The sequence below is a fragment of the Dioscorea cayenensis genome, chromosome 17 (assembly GCF_009730915.1).
Source record: "Dioscorea cayenensis subsp. rotundata cultivar TDr96_F1 chromosome 17, TDr96_F1_v2_PseudoChromosome.rev07_lg8_w22 25.fasta, whole genome shotgun sequence".
In the NCBI taxonomy this organism is placed as follows: Eukaryota; Viridiplantae; Streptophyta; class Magnoliopsida; order Dioscoreales; family Dioscoreaceae; genus Dioscorea; species Dioscorea cayenensis.
The window spans coordinates 17,935,260-17,957,916 of NC_052487.1; the positions used below are offsets into that span (position 1 = coordinate 17,935,260).

General features: G+C 34.0%; 1 protein-coding gene across 3 annotated transcripts; it reads right to left on the reverse strand.

Moving 5' to 3' along the window:
• Positions 1-224: 224 nt before the first annotated feature.
• On the reverse strand, positions 225-4,794 carry LOC120280519 (serine/threonine-protein kinase STY8-like). 3 transcript variants are annotated; one of them, XM_039287381.1, is made up of 4 exons: positions 4,357-4,794; positions 2,313-3,438; positions 931-1,386; positions 225-719 (listed from the first exon to the last, which is right to left on the reverse strand). In XM_039287381.1, the coding sequence occupies exons 2-4, from the start codon at positions 3,264-3,266 to the stop codon at positions 438-440; spliced, it is 1,692 nt and encodes a 563-aa protein (XP_039143315.1). In that variant the 5' UTR covers positions 3,267-3,438; positions 4,357-4,794; the 3' UTR covers positions 225-437. The 3 variants fall into 3 exon arrangements, with proteins under 3 accessions (XP_039143315.1, XP_039143313.1, XP_039143314.1); XM_039287379.1 differs by having other exon boundaries at positions 2,313-3,606; XM_039287380.1 differs by lacking the exon at positions 4,357-4,794 and adding an exon at positions 3,802-4,060 and having other exon boundaries at positions 2,313-3,606.
• Positions 4,795-22,657: the final 17,863 nt, after the last annotated feature.

Consider the following 22,657-nt stretch of genomic DNA (forward strand, 5'->3'; position numbering starts at 1 on the left):
TTTGAAATAGATGATAAACATCCATATTTTTACACATTTGTGCTTTCACTGCATAGATTATGAGATTCAATTTTGGGTATTCTCCAAAAACAAACATTCTACGTAAAAAAACCTGATACTAATATACCAATGAATCATTGGTAACACAGTAACCAACTTGAGCATAAAGTTTAGTTGCAAATGAATTCAGCACTGAAATATGAAATCCACATATAAATCACAAGTAAACACAACTCGAGCTAATTACTGCCAACGAATGCCAGAGTTAATGCAGTAATATACCAATACAATCCCAGTGAGAGTCAAAGAGCAACATTGATTTCCAACAGATGTACACAAGTACAATCTAAGAAACAATGGAAAATACAAACAAGCATGTCAAGGTCCTAAGATTGAATGGATAATTACACAGCAAGCTATCAAAATCGAAAGTGAAGTTACAAGAGCTTAGGCATCAGGTGCAGTGAATCATCGTCGTCATCACCATGCAAATGTTTGAGCTTTTGGATCCAATGAAGCAATCGTTTCTTGTGTTCTTGGCTTGTCATATTTGGAATGCGATCAAGAGTACCTTCCTGAGAGAGAACAGACTCAAATTGTTCAAACACCTTCACAATTTGCCAAAACTCGGGCCTCTTTTCTGCATTTAATGCCCAACATTGCTCGATCAAGACTCGTAGAGCAGTTGGACATTCGGTAGGAATAGTTGGCCTCAAGTTCTGAAAAGTTTGATGCCTATCAGTGATCAATCTTTCATGATGCCTCATATATTATTTCACTTGTAGTAAATCCAAGTACTCATATTACAAGTTTATTTTCTGAAACTTAAAATATCAGTATTACAAGTATCATGCAAGCCATCTCATAACAATGAAAGAAATTTTCTGAAGAACTTGTGATGAATGAAATTAGGGATAACCAGCTCCATACCTTATCGACAACAGCAAAAGCTGCTTGGATGGGTGTCATTTCTTCGTATGGGATTGTTCCCGTGACCATCTCCCATAGGACTAGTCCAAAGCTATACACATCAACTTTATGTCCATAAGGCTTGTGCTTAATCATCTCGGGTGCCATCCAACGGTAAGTTCCTGGGTCCTCTGCAAGTGTATCACAATAGGCCACCTCACAGGCAATTCCAAAATCAGCAATTTTTACACAGAATTCTTGGTCGAAGAGGATATTCTCAGGCTTCAGGTCACGATGGATAACACCTTGAGAGTGAATATATTCCATTCCCCGGGCAATATCCAGAGCAATTGCAATCAGCTTCGGCAAAGGAAGTGATTTGTGCTCAAGTTTATGGAGAAACGATCTTAGTGAACCTCCAGAAAGATATTCTGTGATGATGCATAAGACTGGAGGGTTTTTCCATGCGCCTACCAACTGCATTAGGTGCGACATAATGAGAACAAAAACTAATTATCAAGCATCTGCCTCAACAGCAAAAAACTTCAAGATGTGCATGGTTCGATGTGATTATCCAGAACAACAGATACATTCATTCAACACACAACAATGATTATGCAAGTCATAAGAGCTATCTTCCAAGTATAATTATGCCACTCTAAGTCGCAATTGTTTCTTCCTCTGAGAATATGGCTGCAACGTTGCAAAATAAAGCTGTTTTCTTCGAGTGTTGTTTCTTTCCAAAAATATTAGCCAGAAATTTGTGCATGAAATTCAATTAAATTTACATAAAAGATAAATCCACATGTACACGCATTAGAATACTGATAGAAAACATAGAAACTATATTCAAGTTCACTTATCATCAAACCTTCCTTTCCTTAGTGACAAACTTTGCATAACTTTAACACAAGAACCCCAGTTCTCTTCCTCAGTAATTCTCAGTCATGATGAAGCCTAGATTTTATTTTAAGTTGATAATCCATTTGCAAGGTTTAACACGTTCAACTTCACTAAGACCCCCGGAAAAGGATGTCCTAGAAAGTTATTCATATGTGCCTGGTAATGTATCTTCATGAATATAAGAAAATAGTAATGCCTTCCTCTAAACATAAAAGAGATCACAAATGAAGAAACTAAGAATGCTCTTGATATATAAGAGGTCATGCCCTGCATATCCAAAAAGTGCTGTGTGCTAAATATAGAACAAGAAATTCACAAATTCGTACCTAGAAAATAATGCAACAAGAAAATAATCTTGATTCATAGTTATCTTGTTCATTGAGGATAGTTTTCAGTATATTTACAAGCATCGATTTCAGATTCATGCACACCAACTACGATCCAGATGTCCACAGAATAGGATTAAAGAATGGCTATTTATAAGGATATACAGCAAATACCTTTATCACATTTCGGTGATATAGACGAGAAAGCAGAGTGACTTCCCTAGTAAATTGCTTTTCAAGTCGAAAAGCCATCTCTCCACTTTCATCATCCTCAGGTTGCCTAATAATCTTCACTGCAACAGGCTGATCCTCATAGATACCATGGTATAACCTACTATGAGCCCCAGATGCAAACCTCAACCCAAGATACAACTTGGAAAGATTAATCATCCATTCGTCGGTGGTATCCACAGCATTAACTCTCCCTCCGCCATGGTCAAAATACCTCACCCATGTCGTCTCTTTGCGGCCCTTTGACTTATCAGAAACCTTCATTGAAGAGAAATGCTGGAGTGGACTTGCTTCAGGAGGTGATAGGGGATTGAACATCCGATGATCATGTGCTTCTCTTGAGACCAGCTTCCCAAAAATACCTTTGTCTGATACTTTCCTGCTAGGGGGTGGCGTAGAAAATCTCTTCCCATCAGCTCTACCTTCTCTGAAGCTATCCGAAAGGATAGTAGTTGGAAGAGGGGACAAGGACCTCTTCTTCAGCTTGGCATGTCGTTCAGCATTTCTAAACTGACTGAATTTATGAGAATTGTGATTTGCTTCAGCTTCAACTGATATCTTTGATCCAAAATCTTGATTAGGATGGAATGAGAAATCTGCTGAGTCTGGTATTGATTCTTCTGGTTTCAGTTTATGATCATCACCAATCTGAAACGAGAACCTACTCGGTAACGAACTAGAAATCTGCAACTTTGACTTACTAGATTCCTTCCTCTCAAGGCTTGACATAGAAGGAAATTTAGACGGGATTGCTTTTGGGCTATTTAGCTTCAATTCAGGATCACAATCAGCTTCAGCATCAAGAGGTATCACCGGCAATCGAGATGAATCCAGCCGGTGACAAACAGTGTGTGAGAACTTTGCCCTCCTCACCCAAGAATTGGTATCCTCCTCCATTGTTTCCCAGAGCTACTAAATTAAACCACTATGAAAGAAATCCAAATACAATGCAAATTCTGAAAGAACTAAACTCCATCATGATAGAAAACATTGTGACACCCTTGCAACTCATCAAAGGAAGCATCTACAGCTTTGTCCATGCAACTCTGACCCCATCAACATCAAAGCCCTTTGAATACCAACAAAAGTATCCAATCAGATTTAACTGCCCAAAAGGTTCACCATCTCAGATGAACCTCCCCAAGATGAACCCATACCAATAAGAAATGAATGGAACAGTCCTACTCAAAAAAGCAAAGATAAAGAACATCCAACCATTTGTCCATCTTCCATGAATCTAATAAAAAAACAATGGAGCATAATTATGAAAAGGTACAAGAAAGAGGACAGTAAAGCAAACCATAGGACATATTAAATAGATTCAAAGGTCGAACATAAGTTAGAACATATAAAAAAAACAAAACATTTCACAGAGGAAGAAGAAGAAGAAGAAGAAGAAGAAGAAGGCAAGCATGACATGAGAGATTCTCACTCAATGTATGGTCAGAAGGGAAGATAATAATAACTTAATTCCATCAAAAGCATCGTCTTTCTCAGGAGAGTTGAAAGAAAAACCACCAGCAAAGCAATTCAATCCAAATACAAAAACCATACTTTCACTGGGGCAAAACGAAACCAAAAAATAAAGCAGGAATGAAAAGCTCCCATCCATGATGTGAGAGCGAGAGAGACCGTCAATCCCCATAAATGCTCCATTGCCTCAAAAGTCACATCAAAATTTCACCTTTTTGTTTTTAACAGATTCGCCTCAAATCATCAAGCAGAACAAGAAAAAAAAACAAGTAAATTCAATACCATCCCATCCAATCCCTTCATCAAAACCCCCTCAACGACTCAAACCACTTCATTGACCCAAAATTCAGATAAAAATCCATCCTTTCCGCCGGTTCTCCTCCAAATTCACAAAACCAAACACCAAGATCCCTCCTTTTCCACCAAACTCAATACAAAAAAGATCAACAAAACCCAAAATCAAAGAAAACATTAAAAAAACACAAACCAAATACACACACACATGTATACACACCTAGGATGCTCATACTCTCCAGCTAAAGAGACGCAACGGAGTAGAAGAGGCTCATCGGCACAAGCATCATCTACGTGGATCTAAGAGGTCACCGGAGTTGGGGAAAGGAGGCGATGCGGCAGGCGTGGTGCTCCGGGCGCTGCCATGGACCGCCATCAATGAATGATTGAGAGTGAATAGAGAGAGAGAGAGCGCGCCTGAAAGAGTTGGGCGGTGGGGCCCAGAAAGGAAGGGATGAAAAGTCAAAGACGGCGTATATTTGTCACCATCCCTTCGTGCTTACCATTTATTCCTTCTTTTTCTCCTCCCTTTCCTGCCCTAACGGGTTGGATCCCTTAGTGCTTCTCTATCTGGACCCGGAATGTAGTTCTCAGGAATTGTGATTTAGTTTAAAAATAATCATTTATGGTTGTAATTGAGAAGTTTTAAATTCCAAACTTCTCAAAGTATAAGGGGAGGTCATGGGTTCAAATCCCTCCCCGACAATACTGTTTACCGTACTGTTTATATACTGTTCTCCCGAGATTCTTATATTATTCTCATACTGTACATATATTGTACATCCGGATTCTAATACTGTTTGGTACTGTTTGTATTTATATAAAAAAAGGCGCTTGTCATCTATTATTCAAAAAATAATAATAATAATAATGATAATTTATATTCAGAGTTCCCTATAAGAATTTTGTATGTGATTTACTTTTAGTTTTTTTTTTTAGAATTACATAGCTGAAATTTATCTCAAAAACAGTCAATCAAATACTCAATCTGAAGCTTGTGTGCATTTTATACTTTAATATTTATTTAAAAAAAATAAATTAATCATTTGAATTTAAATTAAAAAATTAAAAAAAGGAAGGAAAAAAAAATGGATAGTTTAAAAGAAAAAAAAAGGTGTTTGACAATAAAGACATAATCCACTAACTGTGGACGGTCCAATCAGAAAAATAAAACACAAACTACAATATATATATATATATATATATATATCTAGTAGTATTTAAGTTTTTAAATTTTTATTGCTTTTTAAAAGATAAAAAAAATTAACAAAAAGAGATTAATTTTATTGTTGCTTCTTTAGACAACAACATGGCCGTATTTCTAGTGAATCTATGTCCTCGGCTCTCAAAAGCATATGAAGGTTCTTAATAATTAGCTCAAATAATTATAGGCAAAACTTACATCCTTTTTCTAGATCTTATTTTCTTTGTAACTTTTTTTTAACCTTTTTTTTTTTTACATTAATTTTTTTTACTTCCATGCCATTATATATCAATATTGCATGTTGATGTAAGCAAGGTTTTTCTTCAGAGGAAGGACATGAAGAAGGCAAGCTTCATCAGTGTGTCAACAACAAATATTTACCTATGGTGGGTTAAAATTAAATGGATTCATTCATTCAGTTTCAACCTTGAAATCTTAAGTTGTATAGAAAAGGAAATAAACAGGTATTTGCATGGTGGAGATGTGAGTCATCAAAAGAGACAAGAACCTGAAAATACTATTAAGAAGTTCACTATAAAAAACTTCAAATTCAATGTCAACATTTGTTCAGGTTGAAAATACCAAATCCTGATGCCATTCTTCAGTGACAAGTGGATGTTGCATGTTGAAGAGTTTGAGCTTTCTTAATTTGCTTCCTTGTTTCACTTGCTGCTGCATGTGATTCCAATGAAGGAGTTATTGAAGCACTTCATCATTATATACCTCATTAATTCCAGACCAAGTCATAAGGACTTTGATCATGCTAAAGATTTGCAGAACCTTTGATTCTAATTGTTTTTGCTTGTTCAAAGATGACATTATTTATTTTCTTGATAGATGTTTGTTGCTCTTAGAAGGAATCATTTGATAATGTGTAGATATATATGGTGAATGTTTCATTTTTCAACTTGTATTTTGTATATACTAATTATTTAGTTTATCAACGAAAGTCTCATCTTGTTTCACCTAGCATATTTTCTCTCCTCTTGAAGCTGCATTTTGATTAATTATCCTCTGTATTCTTGTGCCAGTTAAATTATCTTATTACTGTGTGATTTTAATTGCAGACTTGTTTAGCTGTAACATTTTTTAGTTTGAACTATATGGGTCAAAGATCAAAATTGTCAATCAAGATAATATTTTATTTGAGATTTTGATTTTATATTATTTATTTATTTCTTAGTATTCATTTCAACTTCTGTAATCAGGGGTGAGCATAAAAATCCGGATCCAATGATCAGCTCCGATATCCGATTTTTTAATCCTAATTTTTTGAGTTACCGATCCAAAAAAATGTCAAAGTACCTAATCTGATTTTTTTAAATGAAAACAAGGTTTCGGTTTGGGAAAAATAAAAAATTAGATATCCAATCCGGTTTAAACCAGGTACTCGGTTTAAACTGGTCGGATACGGGTCGAGTATTTACCAAACTGAAAAACCGGGTATCGAAACCGGATCGAGTATCCAGTTTTGCTCACCCCCTATCTATAATAATCAACAAGCTTTTGGCAAATTTATTTCAATAAAATCAGTATATTTCAAGTTCCTATGTGAGACAAAGACTCCAACTAACTATTAGGTTTTAAGTAGCAAAAGTTAAGTAAAAAAAAAAAAATTATGTGTGTTTATATATTTTTAATATAAAAATCTACCTAATGATAATTTTTTTTTCTAACAAGAACAAACTACAAACACCCTAGGATGGATTAAAATTCATTTTGGGAGAGAAATGATGTAACATCTTTCTAATATAAAGATGTCTAATAATAAAATTCTCACTTGCTTGTCAGTAGTTCTTTTTACTTGCATGTCTGTTATAAAATTGAGAAAATTTTAATATATTTTTTGGGAAAAAAATATTTATATATCTTTATAAATTCATTCTTAAGTAATTTTGTTACCGTTTGTGACGTATGATTGCTTATGCCACGTCAACACAATCAACTAGGACCACTGCGAGGGCAACAACGGGTGCTCTGCCATGTGTCACTCCTTTTCGATTATAAAACCGCCTTCTTGTTTGTGGGAGTTGGCGCAAATTCCAGTGCATCGTGAGCAACCCTTTCTTCCTTTCTCCATGGGTCTCATTCTCTCTCTCACTCCCCCTCTATGGAGCTCCTCGTCGTGACGGTCCGTCACCCAGTTCCCCCTCTTGTAGTTCAGATAGCTTCGCTGAATCTCCAATAGGCTCTTTCACCAATGAGGTGATTTCTAACTCTCATTGGTTTGTTTTTTGGATTCAATTTTTGTTTTCCTAAATTTGATTTATAAACCTCAATAGCTTGTTTTTAAATTCCCTTGTTTTCGTTCATTGAATTTCTAACCTTTATTGGCTTATGTTTTTAGGTGGTGGTCTTAATTTGTTATTGAATTTTGGATTTATAATCCTTATTAGGTTTTTTTTTAATGCAGGTCTTGGTTTTATGAGTTGGATTTTTAACCCTCATTTGACTTGTTTTCGGATTTGGTGTTTATTTATTTATTTATCTATCTATCTATCTATTTATTTATTTATCTATTTATCTATCTATTTTATCTATTATTTATTTATTTATTTATATATCTATCTATCTATTTATGTAGCTCCTGCACTAGGTGCGTTTCCCCAAAAGTGCCCCAAAGTTCCTCCACCGAACTGTAGTACGGAATCATCCCCAAAGATTTCGGTCAGAGCAGGCATATGCCAAACATGAATACCCCCAGAAGCCACGGGTATAACACCCGGCATAGAGACCCAATCTTGAGTGAAAAAAATACCGCGACTTCGGTCTTTTTCAATAAAATCATCACGTAATAAATCAACAAAACCCAAAGTCATCTCGCGTTCCCCTTCTAGTTTACCTACTACTGTACCAGCGTGAATATGATCTCCACCAGACATATTTCGCTCCACATGAAAAAGAGATTATTTCGCTTCGACTATAGATTAGGTACCTCTATGATAACCACATCACTGCTTTCAACCAACTGGTAGCTGATTTGATAAATCTAGATGAAACTTTTAAAGATGAAGATTTAGCCTTGATGGTGTTATCTTCCCTTCCTGATGAATTTGAATACCTTGTGACTACTTTACTTTATCGAAAAGATAAGGTATCTCTTGATAAAGTCTATGTTGCTTTGTATAGTCATGAATTAAGGAAAAAAATAAGAAAAAGAAAAAAAGCATGAACGTCTCAGCAGAAGTAATGGTAGCAAGAGGTCGTTCTCAAAGCAGAAATTTGGAAGGAGAGGAAGATCTCATTTGAAGACCAAACTAGGGAAAGATGAGTGTGCTTTCTGTCATGAGAAAGGACATTGGAAGAAAGATTGCCCCAAGTTGAAGAAAAAGAAGGAGAAAGCTGTCCCAAATACAAATGTAACTGAATATGAGAGTGATGCTGAATTCTCATTAGCTATTATATCTTCAACAGTTTATTTAAATGAATGGATGCTATATTCGGGCTGCACCTATGATATGTCTCCTAATCGGGAGTGGTTCTTTGATTTAAAGAACTAGATGGAGGAGTTTTTTTACATAGGCAATGGTGACCCTTGCAAGACAGCTAGAATAGGTTTAATTTGACTGAAGAACCATGATGGATCGATGAAAATTTTGACAGAAGTTCATTATGTACCAAGTTTAAAGAAGAATCTTATCTCTTTGGGGGATTTGGAGTCCAAAGGCTTAATAATAACAATGAAAGATGGATGTTAGAAGGCTATGTCAGGCGCACTTGTAGTAATCAAAGGCATTAGAAGAAATAATCTATATTACTATCAAGGTAGCATTGTTATTGGGATAATAGCAACAACTTCAGTGGAGGATAAGGTGTTGGAGGCAACCAAGATGTGGCATATGTGCTTGGGACATGCTAGTGAAAAATCCTTGCAAATTTGCCGAAGTAAGAATTGTTGAAAGGTGCAAAGGCTTGTAAATTAGATTTCTGCGAGCATTGTGTTCTGGGAAAGCAGAAGAGAGTAAAGTTTGGCACCACTATTCATAATACAAAAGGTATTCTAGATTATGTTCACTCAAATGTGTGGGGACCTTCCAAAACTCCTTCATTAGGAGGTAAGCATAACTTTGTAATATTTATTGATGATTTTTCTATAAGAGTTTGGGTGTATAGCACGAAAACTAAAGATGAAGTGCTAAAAATCTTCATCAAGTGGAAAGATATGGTGGAGAAATAGATTGGCAAAAAAATTAAACGGCTCAGAATAGATAATGGTGGAGAATGCAAGAGTGATATGTTCTTTGATGTTTGTAATAATCATGGCATTGTTCGACACATCACTGTAAGAGATACACCACAAAAGAATGGGATGTCAGAGCGCATGAACCAGACATTAATTGAGAAAGTTTGTTGTATGTTGTCCAATGCTGGATTGGGCAAGCAATTATGGGCTGAGGCTTTGGAGTACGTACATTATCTCATCAACCATTTATCGTCATCAGCTATTAGTGGTAAAACACCTATGAAGGTATGGTCAGGAAACCTTGACAGATTATGATTCCTTACATATATTTGGTTGCAATGCATATTATCCTGTTAAGGAATCAAAATTGGACCCAAGAGCAAATAAAGCATTATTTATGAGAATCACTTCTGGAATAAAAGGATTCTACCTCTAAGACCCAGTTATGAAAAAGGTGATTTTTAGCAACAAATGAAGTTGTTCCCATGGTGATGAAGTCAACAAATGAAGTTGTTCAAACCAATTGCACTCTACAGAAGGAAGAGAGTACTTCGAAGAAGGTGGAGTTTGAGAAGATGATAATTAACACAACAAAAGAAGTAGAAGTGGTAAGTGATTCTCGGACAGTAGTAGGGAATCAAATGAAGAAGAGGTTCTAACCCAAAAACCACAACAACAACCAAACTCAATTGCAATTAGAAAGCCAAGATGGGAAATTCGAGATTTTCTTATTTTATAAATATGATGGGATATGCACTTCAAGTGGTAGATGAAGATATTCCTTCCAACTTTCAAGTAACAACCCGAAGCTTAGAGAGTGGACAATGGGAGAAAACCATGGATGAGGAGATGCAATCTCTTCATAAGAACAAGACCTAGAGGTTGGTGCAACTACTGAAGGATAAAAAAAGACGACAGTTGAATGGGTGTATACGAAGAAAGAAAGATTTTCTAATAAGACGAAGATTCTCTACAAAGCAAGATTGGTGGAAAAAGCTACACACGAAAGGAGGGAGGCGACTACAATGAGATATTTTCTACAGTTGTAAAACATTCCTCCATTAGAATTTTCTTGGCTTTGGTAGCATAGTGGAATTTGGAGTTGGCTTGATGTGAAGACCGCATTCTTACAAGGTGATTTGGAGGAGCAAATCTACATAACCCAGCTAGAGGGGCAGGTTGTAGATAGAGAAAATTGAGTTTGCAAGCTGAGCAGGTCGCTATATGGATTAAAGTAGTCTCCAAGGCGGTGGTATAAGCGGTTTGATGGCTTCATGAGAGGACAAAGGTACAACAAAAGTAAGTATGATCACTGTGTGTATTTTCAAAAGCTGCAAGATGGATCTTTTATTTTTCTAGTCTTGTATGTCGACAATATGTTGATTGCATCCAAGAAGCAAGCAGAGATTGACAAGTTAAAAATTCAGTTGAATCAAGAGTTTGAGATGAAAGATCTAGGTGAAGCCCCTAAGAAAATTCTTGGGATGGAGATAAATAGAGATAGAGCAAAGGGAAAGCTTTGTTTAACTCAAAAACAATATTTGAAAAAGGTATTGTAGTGTTTTGATATACATGATAATTCAAAACCTGTAGATACTCTATTTGCTCCATATTTAAATCTTAATAAAAATATGTCTCCAAAGGGTGAAGAGGAACGAGAATATATGGCTAAAATATCGTATGCTAATGCTATAGACAGCTTGATGTATGCGATGATGTATACAAGGTCTGACTTTTCACAAGCAGTTGGAGTAGTGAGCAAGTATATGCATGATGTTGGTAGAGATCATTGGCAAGCTGTGAAAAGGATTCCACGGTATATTTTGAACACCGTAGATGTTGGTTTGGTGTATGAGCAGGATGTTGATGTTGGTAAATTTATAGTTGGATATTGTGATTTTGACTATGCAGGTGATTTGGATAAGCATTGATCAACAACTGGCTTTTTATTCACTTTATCCAGAGCACCGATTAATTGAAAATCTAATTTACAGTAAATAGTGGCTTTGTCTACAACAAAAATAGGGTATATGGCAGTTACAGAGGCTATTAAAGAGGCAATTTGGGTTAAAAGAATGCTAGAAGATTTGGGAGATGGTCAGAAACACATTATGGTGTATTGTGGCAGTCAAAGTGATATTTGTTTAGCAAAAAACCAAGTTTTTCATTCAAGAACAAAGCACATTGACATTTGGTATCACTTTGTGCAAAAAAATACTTGAAGAAGGTGAGATACTTCTTCAAAAAATCCAAACAAAAGAAAATCCTGCAGATATGATGACAAAAGTGATGAAAGTTGTCAAGTTCAAGCATTGTTTGAATTTGATAAATATCTTGCAAGTTTAAGCACCTTCTGGTGTATGGCATTGACAACAGTATTTGGAGGCAATTCAATTTGGTGATATGTGGAACTAGGGAATTGTGTAAAGCTAACAAACTCGTCAAGGTGGAGATTGTTATGAATTGGCTTGTTTGTTAAGCGGGAATAATCCCACATTGGCTATTTGTGAAAGTAGCATGGGTTGTGTGTGTGTGTGTGTGTGTTTTGGCTATAAATATGCCCATGTATTCTCAGTTGTAATTATCCTAAAAAGTCCTTTTTCTTCCATTATTTAAATTTTGGTGAAGGTTCTTTAGTTAGAACTTCCCATGAGGGGGTAATTGAAACATTGGCTGTAATTGTTACTTCTTCGAAGATAGTGAAGTGGTCTCCTGTTTTGCATTGCCCGAGGAGTAGGCTATTTGCAGAACTTCTAAAATTCGGTGTGTTTGTTCCTTTTATTTATTTATTTTTTTTAGTATTAGTCTGTATTCAACTACATTGTTTACCTAGGTATTTTTGCTTAATTTTTTTTTTGTTTTCACAATATTATCAATTATGGGGTTGTTTTTGTAAGGGAAATTATCTAGGTTTTCCCTAGGAATGGCAATTTTCACCCTAACCCGTGGTTTCCAACCAGCACTGCCCAGGCGGGGTGGGGATTTTGTTTGAGAGTGGGGGCAGGGCGGGTTTAGTATTATTTTGGCCCGTCCCTGCTAATAATTTAACTTATTAATAAAAATTATATAGTATAGATAAATAACTGAATTTTTTTTTTTTGAAATTTTAATAAATTTCTTATGAGCTTGATTTCATAAATATATGTTTTTATAAAGAAATTTAATTTTATAAATATTTTTAAGGCATTTTAGTTATTTATTTATAATTATGAGCTGGGCGAGGTAAGGTTAATTATGAAAAAAAAAAAAGTGAGGTGGGGCGGGATATGAAGAAAAAAAAGTCAGTGGGCGGGGTGACTGTTTGGACAGGGCGGGACAGGTAGAGGCTTGCCCCACTTTGTCCCGTCCCATTGCCATTCCTAGTTTCTCAACATGAATCACATGCAAAGAGAAGTCTAGAATCTTATAAAACAAACCAAGAATCGAAGAGAAACCCATTCATGAACTTCTTTCAAAAAATTAGTCGAAACCCATACAAATCCTCAAACTTCTCAACATAAAGAAAGATTGAAAACTCTAAACCACAAATTCTATAGAATTTCAAAACCTAGAATCGTGACCGAGACCACGATTCTTGCTAATCAAGGAGATAAAGAAACAAATAATGGGTTTGGAGAAATCGCACTTTGAGCGAATGAAGAGATCTCCGACGAAGGAACGATGAACTCAAGATGAGGTTACAAACCTTTCTTGAACTGATTGGGCTAGTATGTGGGCCTTGGGCTGGACTGGGCTCACAAAATAAAAACTTGAGCCACGTACTTCAAGCCAGACATACTTTGGCATGAATGCCATGATTTATAAACCCATGCACAATGCATAAATTGCGTTTTTCTTAATTAGTTTTGTTTCTTAAGTTGCTAATACTTCAAGCACAACATAGTTTTGATTAATTATTTATGTGCATTTGTAAGCATTATATTTGATTATATAGTCCGACAATCGCATGAGAGATGACCAATAATTTACATTTATTATTAAAAAAAAAGTACGAAGTAGATGTGCAGTATTTGTCTTGATAGCTGGATGATAAAAAATATATATATAAAATAACCATGCATAAATATACATAAATAATTATCTTTTTCAAAAATATTAAAAAAGTGCTTATTTAAAAAAAAAAAAATTAACTCAAACATCTTTACATGATTTAGGACTTTCTTGATATCTGCTAAAAGAAATGTTTTTTTATTTTTTATTTTTTATTGCTTGATCACTATGTTATATGAGGGTCACCCAGCACATCTCTTTCAAGGTTGCTTGGTATAAACCATTGAATATATATGAAACATGTGACATATAATGTCAGAGTTTGCTTTTAGGTTGTTACAGCGCAGAGTGTGAAGTGTGTGTGACGTTCACTTCACATACCGTACAAATCTAAAGAATTAATAAAAGAAAGCAACAATGCCACATGGTCTGAACAAGTAAACCTTCCATAAAGAAACAACTGCTCAAGTTGGGATCATAGATTCAAAAAATGAATGTAATACTGATGTCAGACCCAAAAACATGCGGGCTAAGTAGCAGAAATTCTCAGTAATCTAAACAATGTTGGTAAGGGCTCAAAATTTTCAATGGTATGAAGAATAAACAGTGCAAGTGAATGGAAAATCCTTCTCCCTATGAAGATATTTATAATCCAAAATGCATGCAGAAGTAGGAGAAGAAAGTCAGTAAGGAAATAATAAGAGTAGCAGTGATCAAGCAAGTTAGTAAGAACAAATTTAGAAATTTACCTCAATTGGGCGAGTAAATTACCAGGAAACTTGTTCTTTATCTGCAGTGATCTGTAGACGCGTCTGGAAAATGATTCCCTTGTGCAACATTATTCATCATAGTGTCACAATCACCACATAGAACAAATTTCATCTGAAGTGTGTCTCAGATGGATAGTTCACTGTACAATTGTAAAGCATTTAAATCTCTGGAAATGTCCACACAAATAGACAATAGTATTGCATTTACTGTCCATCCTAGTATGGTAAAAGTAGTAACTTTCTACTTGACAAGAGTTGATAACATGACTAAAGCTGAAAAGATAACCAAGACCTGCAGATGGATTACATTAAGACAACAGATTCCTAAACCATTCTCCATTTAATCTATGTTTTAACAATTCCTTTTGAGAAAAGATCAGTCTGATTTGATTTTTCCCTTGGCTTTTATGATTCCAAAGTTTGGAATGGTCAAACTGCTGCATGTATAACAGTTGTCTCTTGCTGCAGAATAGGACAATATTATCCATTTCCCATCTTATCGGTATTTTTGGTTCCATACTGCATTCTCAAAGATGAAGATAAGCCAAAGATTTACACTTCTTTTCTACTCAGTCAATGACTGTAAGCCTGGAACATAAGGGTCAGAGAGTAGAACTTTCTCTTAAAACCATGCGCCAATGAATCCAATTCAAGTAGCTATTACTTAGGCAATCATGTGCACAAAGCAAGTATCACAAGAATATTAAAAAATGCTTTCGAGGATCTCCATCTCAACCGACGTCTCCACTTTAAAAATCTCAAAGCTAGGAAAAATATTCGCACAAATTCATTTAAGAACAAAACACAAGATGATTGACTATCTCAATATAGCCTTTTGTAAAAGGAAGATCAAAGGTAGGCAACTGTAGTGTAGTAAAATAAAACCTATTATAAAAAGTCCCAAGATTCTTCACTTTGAATTTTCATGCCCTACTATTATTAACAAAACAATGTCAGTCTCCAAAGTTCATGAACCTCATGAACTGGAGATACACCACAAACCTTACCCAGAAACCCTCATAATCCAGTATCTTAGAGTCACTAGCAAGTGAAATTATATCTCCTAGACAGTGTGTTGTGAAACTTGAGCCTCATCAATTTCCCGATATCACATTTCTGCTTAAGCCACCCAAACTCAATATCACTTTTCAGGAGGACCCACACAATTTCATCACACAAGAAAACAAAATGACTTCTATATGAAAAACCAGAGTTACGAATTAAGTAACAATTGCACCTCTTGACCTTTCAACGAAATTTTCATTGACACACAAGGCTATCTAGCAGAAGTTCAAAGAAAGATATCCGTGGGAACAATAGCTTCTCATGCAAGGAGCAAAGTTACACACAAAGAATGCAATACATGAATAGTACTTTAGAAGCCTACCATTCTATACCGCCTATGAAAGTCTGCATCGAACTGAAGAATTAACCATAAATTATTTAAACCACAGAAATCTTCAAAAGTTCCTCCACAAGCTACACCTATTTTAATCAAATTAGAAATGGCATGGAATTCACATTCAGAATGTAATTTCTACAGAATGTCTGAAACATCACAATAATTTTGAGAATGCCTCACAAAAGGACAGAAGATGTTAAGTTGAGGAAATTTGCTTGAGGAGAATCAAATGTAGTCAACATAGATGTATGTATACCTTCATAGAAAAACACATCATACTGAGGTTTACATCCAAATATTAAAACATGGACATACATTTATCATGAAATTTGAATCACTATCTTTCCAAAAAGTTGATGAATCAAAACTATTGCATCATTCATAGCCATGAAATTTTAGAAGGTTAAATGCGCAATACATGAGAATGGTGTTCATAGTGGGGCTGGTAACTGTTAATATCAAGCTTAGATTATCTGTAACAGTCACAATAGAACTTTAATCCTACTTAAATGTAGAACTAAACCAAAATTGTAAAAACATATTCTGCAATCCATCTATGACCCAATACCTTTCCATCTTTTCCACTAGGAAACTCTTAAAACATTGTATGTAATGATTGAAAAGTCTAAATCGAAGTGATAAGGTTTTAAAGCACCTAACAATGATGTAAGTCATGTAACTATGGCAATATGCATCAGACGTAAATAACTAAAATGATATGTGCAAATAGGTCGTCATTCTAATGTAAGATGCCATGAGCACAGGAATGATTATCTAACAGCACCAGTGTCACCAGAGTAGGGGCAGAGAGGTGGGGCCGACTGCGCACTAGGCGTATTGGAGAGGACACTACGAGAGTGGCCTCCATTTCGGCACCAATGTGATGGGAGCCACATGTGTGGCTTGTGGAGGAGCCAGACATCGCTTAAGGTTCTTTCTCCATACAACAGTTGCAGATTTAATAAAAATTGTTCGGCAAAGAAGATCAAAAGGATGAAAGAAAGTCAAGGTGCGCGAAGAAAACATGACAAGAAGAAATTGAACTTTTGAGATGTTCTACAATTATGTCACATTTGTGCAAAAAATTGTAGTGCAAGGGCATCTAAATTACGGACTGTTTCACACTATAAGAAACGAGAACTCCATGATTGTCCATTGTGGATAGCATAAATGCACAAGCAAATTTAGTATAAAGTAAGCATTATTTAAGGTGTCAATCTCTACAGTGTCAAAAAAAAAAAAAAGATTAGCTAGTCTAATCAGTCAATCTTATTTCAGATATAATACTCAGGGGAAGAAACAAAGTGCACAAATAGAAAAGAAACTATGAACATGAAAAGGTAAACTGCACTGGCAATAACTGATATACATAAATAGTGCCAGAACCAATCCAAACCTGACACACCTAAACTTTGGATTAACTACCACCAGCAAAATAGACAGAATTACCTGGTGTTCTTATAATTCATGAGTTTAGACACAAAATCATCCTAATGACAAGTAAAACAGAACAAAGGAAAAAATGGCAACTTTGCTCCTTATCTGGATAGAGATAAGCTAGAACAAATCAGAATCCAGCAAACAAATACCATAAATCCATGTCACAAAAGTAAACAAGAAATACCCCATCATTCACCAAACAATGGGCATGAATTAGGGCAAAAACATATCACAAATACAAAAGACCAGAATCCACACCATCCACACCCAGCACAATGAAAGCATTCAAAATTTTAAATTAAAAAAGATATCTTTGCATTTACCCCTTATAAGATCAAGTCAGATTTCGCATAAGAATCCACCAAAACAAGCCACATTTCCCAGAAATCAAGACAAGAAAACAAGCATCATGAGATCAAAAGAAAAAAAAAGCAAAAAAAAAGGAAAGCAAAGGAACTGAACGGCGAGCGAGTGTATGGAAAGGATCAAATCATGAAGAGATGTTAGCGGCCACGGACGACTGCATTCTTGCCTGGCTTCACCCTGTCTGCCGTGTCTGTACACCGGGTTAGAAGGGATCCGAGATTGTTGTCAAGGAACTACGACGACCGGTGAGGGAGACGCCGCCACCGGCGGCGCCGGATCCGGCGAGCGGCGGTTGGGGCGAAACCCTCGATCGCCATTGGCGAAAGCTTGCTCTTTTTTTCCCTTCTTTTTTTTTTCTTTTTGTTTTTCTCTGGGACTTCGTTGGAGGTTTCTTTTCTATTTGTTTTCTCAAGTCCGCGTTCCCGCTCTCTTCGAGGGTGCTGACGTGGACACCTATTTATTGGCTTTTTTTCACCAATACCCTTGGAAAAAATTATATTTACTCTTACTAGTAAGTAATTTGAAAAGCTTTTAACTTTTAAGGTTTTAATGTATGAATTAATATACTGTGAAAAAAAAAGTCATTTGAACTTGGTTAATTAATTAATTTAATTTATTTGAAAGATTGAAGAGAGGTGGTATTAAAGGTTTTTGTAGTGGAACTCTTAATTTATATCTTGTGAATGCTCTCATGTACAGAATTTTAATTCAAACAGTACATATTTAGCGCTTCTGTCAATGCATTATATTTTGCATTGATTTGTTAGGTAGTGGATAGATAGAGGTATCCAAACCATCTTTAATTATTATTCACATTATTATTATTCTTATTAGACACATTATTTTAAATTTTAAATTATGTAATTAATATACAAGTGATTGTGCTAGTTTTTATTGGTTAGTAACTTATTTATATTTTCAAAGAATAATAGTTGTTTCCTCCATGGTTGAAGGACAATAAAAAAACTAATCATCTATTAGACATGCAATCCTCTACGTTCTTAGTTTGCCAAAGTAGCAATAGGCTAATAATTTTATTAGACGATCATTTTTAGTTTGGGTGTCATATGCTCTTTTTATCTTTAATTTTATATTCTACTATAGATTTCTTTCGCTATTCTCTTTTGTACTAAAGTTTCTTGTATTTTTACAGATAAAAACTATATTCTAAAGATGATTTATCTATTTCTAAAAAAAGCTAATATAGCAAAAAGATTAGAAATAAATGTAAGAATGATTTATTATTATTTTTTGAATTATTTGACAATGATCATGAGTAAATGGTTGAGTTAGAAGAAGCAATTAATTGGGAAATCAGAAAGGGGAAAGAAAGGAATTTGATAGGTGATGTGAATGGAGGGAGTGGTTGGCATGGGAGGGCATTATCTCTGGCAGTGCAGTGCAGGGACAGTGCAGTCCTGCAAGTCCTCAAAGCTTCATTTGATTGCACTATGGACTCGGAGCTTTTCAATTGCTGGCCACCACCAAACACACACAAACACACACAAACACACCCAGAGAGTCTTCCACATTTCCAAAGTGCATGATATGCTGCTTCTCATCACTCTTTTCTCATTTGCACTGTTGCTTTAATTTCACAAGTACACAACCATCTTTACTTTTATGGTGGATGAAGGTAGTTGTGATTGAGTTGAACTGAGAGTGATGTCTAAATTCCATGTTTATGCTTGTTTATTATGTTTGAATAAAGGTCTTTTGGATCACCAAACAAGAATAAAAATAGAAAGAATGAAAATTGGAATGATGAGAATGTGAATGAGATTTACCTGTAGGGTTTGCAAAACAACCCAAAAAATAATAAAAGTGAGACTTATGTATAGGAGTTTTCAAAACAAGCCCTCCTCTCATACATCTAAATCGACCATCACCACCCCCTCTGCTACATCTTTGGCAAGTTTCTTCCGGTTCTGGCACTTCCAGCGTACTTCCCCTCAGCTATACCTCCCACAGGTTTTTTTTACGTCATCTTTTTTTTCAGATTTTATTTATCTTGTTTTTTTATGATAAAAATAGTTAAATCAAGTTTGTTAATTAGGTAGATTATCTATTTTGTAATTTTTTTATCCTCATAATCTTTTATTTCTTATATGACATACATTATAGATTGCAAACAGCAAAATGACAGAGGAACAAGAAAATTCTGTGGTCCAAAAATATGATTAAATCCTACATATATATCATGGTGGAAGAAATTACAAAAAGAAACATAAACAATGGAGTGTTTTGTCCTAAAATTTGAAAAAAATTAATTTTAGAAAGGTTGAATACCATTTGTGAGGTGTGGTTTCACTTTAAAACAAATAAAAGCAGAAAGTTTAATAGATTTCGTCTTGAGCATCAAGAATTTTCTTTATTGTTATAACTTTTTGGGTTTGGTTGGGATGCCGCGGCGGATGCCTAAACCAATACAGTCATTGTAGATGAGAAGGCTTTGGAAGAACTACTTATTGGTACATAGCAATTTCAAGACTTGTTAATAGTGTTGTTTATATTGATCTTGATGGGAATGATGATGATGCCCCATAAATTATTGAGTTTATACTTTCTTTGGCTACATTATAATAATTTGGAGCATTGAACTTACACTTGTACTTTTTATTTCCAAAAATTATTAATGAACATTTAACATATGCATTATAATTCACTCTCATCATCTGGCCCAAGGCCTCACGGACCGGCCCAAGGCCGACCTAAGCCTAATCCAAACCCAATCCAAAGTTAATGTTTGACGAATCAGTCTCGACCCAAGCAAACCTTGGATTGGATATGGATATCATTTTTAAATGATGGGCCGACCCGAGGCCGACCTTTTTGGACATTTTTTGGGTTGATCCAATGGATTGGTCCATGAGCTGACCCATTGGATTCATTATTAAATATTAGTAAAAAAAAATTTTACAAAAATATTATAAAGAAAATATAATGATAGAATGAGTATGTGTCAATCTAGTTGAGATTTACTCATATTCTAGTGATGCAATATTTCTCTCAAGTGAAAAATATAATAATGCTAATCAATTAATAAAATTATTCATTTATATTTATATTTTTATTATATTTTTATTTTTATTTTTTAAATCATCACAAAGATTAATTAAGTAAAGTTAAAAAAAAATAACAACGGACGATTCGAGTCGAATCCAACGGGCCAATCCTAGTCCGATCCAATAATTGATCCATAGCCAAGCCCATGAGCTAGGTCATGGGCTTCATATTTAAAATTTGGGCCCGGCCCGGCCTCGACCCAAATTATTTATGAGGCTCGTTGGATTTGGGCTTGGGCTGGGCCAAACCCTAAATTTTCTGGGCTGGGCCAGCCTAGCCCGGCCCAATGACATGTGTGAATTATAATGTCATATTGATTTCTATTTATATTCATTTTAGGCTTATTTTTACAAAATATATTATTATATTAGTTATTTAAAGTAATATGATTATTAATTAATTTAATTTATAGTAAACCATGCAATAATATCAATTACATAAAACAACTGAATCGAACAAGTTTTGTATTTTTTATTTTTAAAAACATGTTTTTAAAAACTTTTTCCAAACGAGTTTTTTTTATATATGTTTTCAAAACACTTTCATTCGAATATGTTCTTTTGTTTTTTTTTTTAAATTTCCAAAACTTGTTCTGAAAAACAGTTTTACAAAACTGTTCTGAAAACATAAAAACAAAAACAAAATCAAACAGGCCCAACATTTCTCATATTATCTGGTTTCTTTCTCATCAAGGGTTTGATTGTATCCCTTTGATCTTTGAACCCTAAGTTTGGCACAAGAAGTTTGCCAACGACTAAATAGTACACTAATTTCACTATTTTTAAGTAGGTTTTCTTGCATCTGAAGTTGGGTTTCTTCGTCGATCTCGTGTTTGAACATGTTTTTCTTATAAAAATATCTCTTTTGATTATGTTTTATTTTTAGTTTATAGTCGAATGATTTTTTTTTTTTTTTCCTAATTGAGTTTGATGTGATTTATTTATTTTTACTACATATATAGATTTTGGGTTAATATAATGGGTAATTTTGTTTATTTACGTACAATTCATATCATATTCTTCTATTATCTGATCCACTTCAAATGTAAAATATAATAACAAAATGCTATCAAATGGCTTATTTAGTGCACATCAAACATAACATAGGATATGAGCTTATCATGCACATATCCTTTCCGACTCCTATCTAGTCCTCAAATTTTATCCTATCCACCATATCAACCCTAACTATAGCCTTAATTTTAAAATATACCAATATTTAAAATATTTTAATAATAAAATTATGAATTATAATAAACCTAAATCAATTTGTTATAAAATTAACTAAAATCAAATTTAAATGGATAATAATTATTTTTTAGCACTGCATAATTATGTTGGTAAAATTTTGTCATATCAAATATTTTTTGCGAATATGATTTAAGGTATTCTTGTCATATGAAGAATACAGTTCAACTCTATCTAAAAAAAAAAAAATTGAATAATTTTATTGGTTTGCATATCCTTAATATAAGTAATGATATATTAATATATAAAATAATTACATATAAATAAATATCTAGTCTCGTAATTATTATAATTAAATACTTTTATTAACTATTTTATTTAATTAAATCTAAAAGGTAAAAAAAATATCATTTTATTTTAATTATTATAATATAATAAAAAATTCTTCTTAATTATTATTATTTAATTATTATAATATTTTAAATGACTCAATTTATGTTCAATATAATTTACTTTAATCATTACAATTAATTATTTAAATAAATGATTATTATTTAATTAAATCTCAACTATGAGTAAAATTATTATTTCACTATCAGTAATTTATTTAATTAAATATATACTAGGTAAAAAGTGTCATTTCAATTTAATTACCATAATGAAATACTTTTATTGACTATTTTATTTAATTAAATCTTCATAGGTGCAAAAATGTCATTTCAATTTAATTATTATAATATAATATGTATATTAAATAATTCTTGTTAATTATTATTTATTTTAATTATTATAATATTTAAATGATGTTTATTATAATTTATTATAATTATTATAATTAGTTAAATAAATAGATTATTATTATTTAATTAAATCTTAAGTAGAGGCAAATGTGTCAATTCACTATCAATAGTAT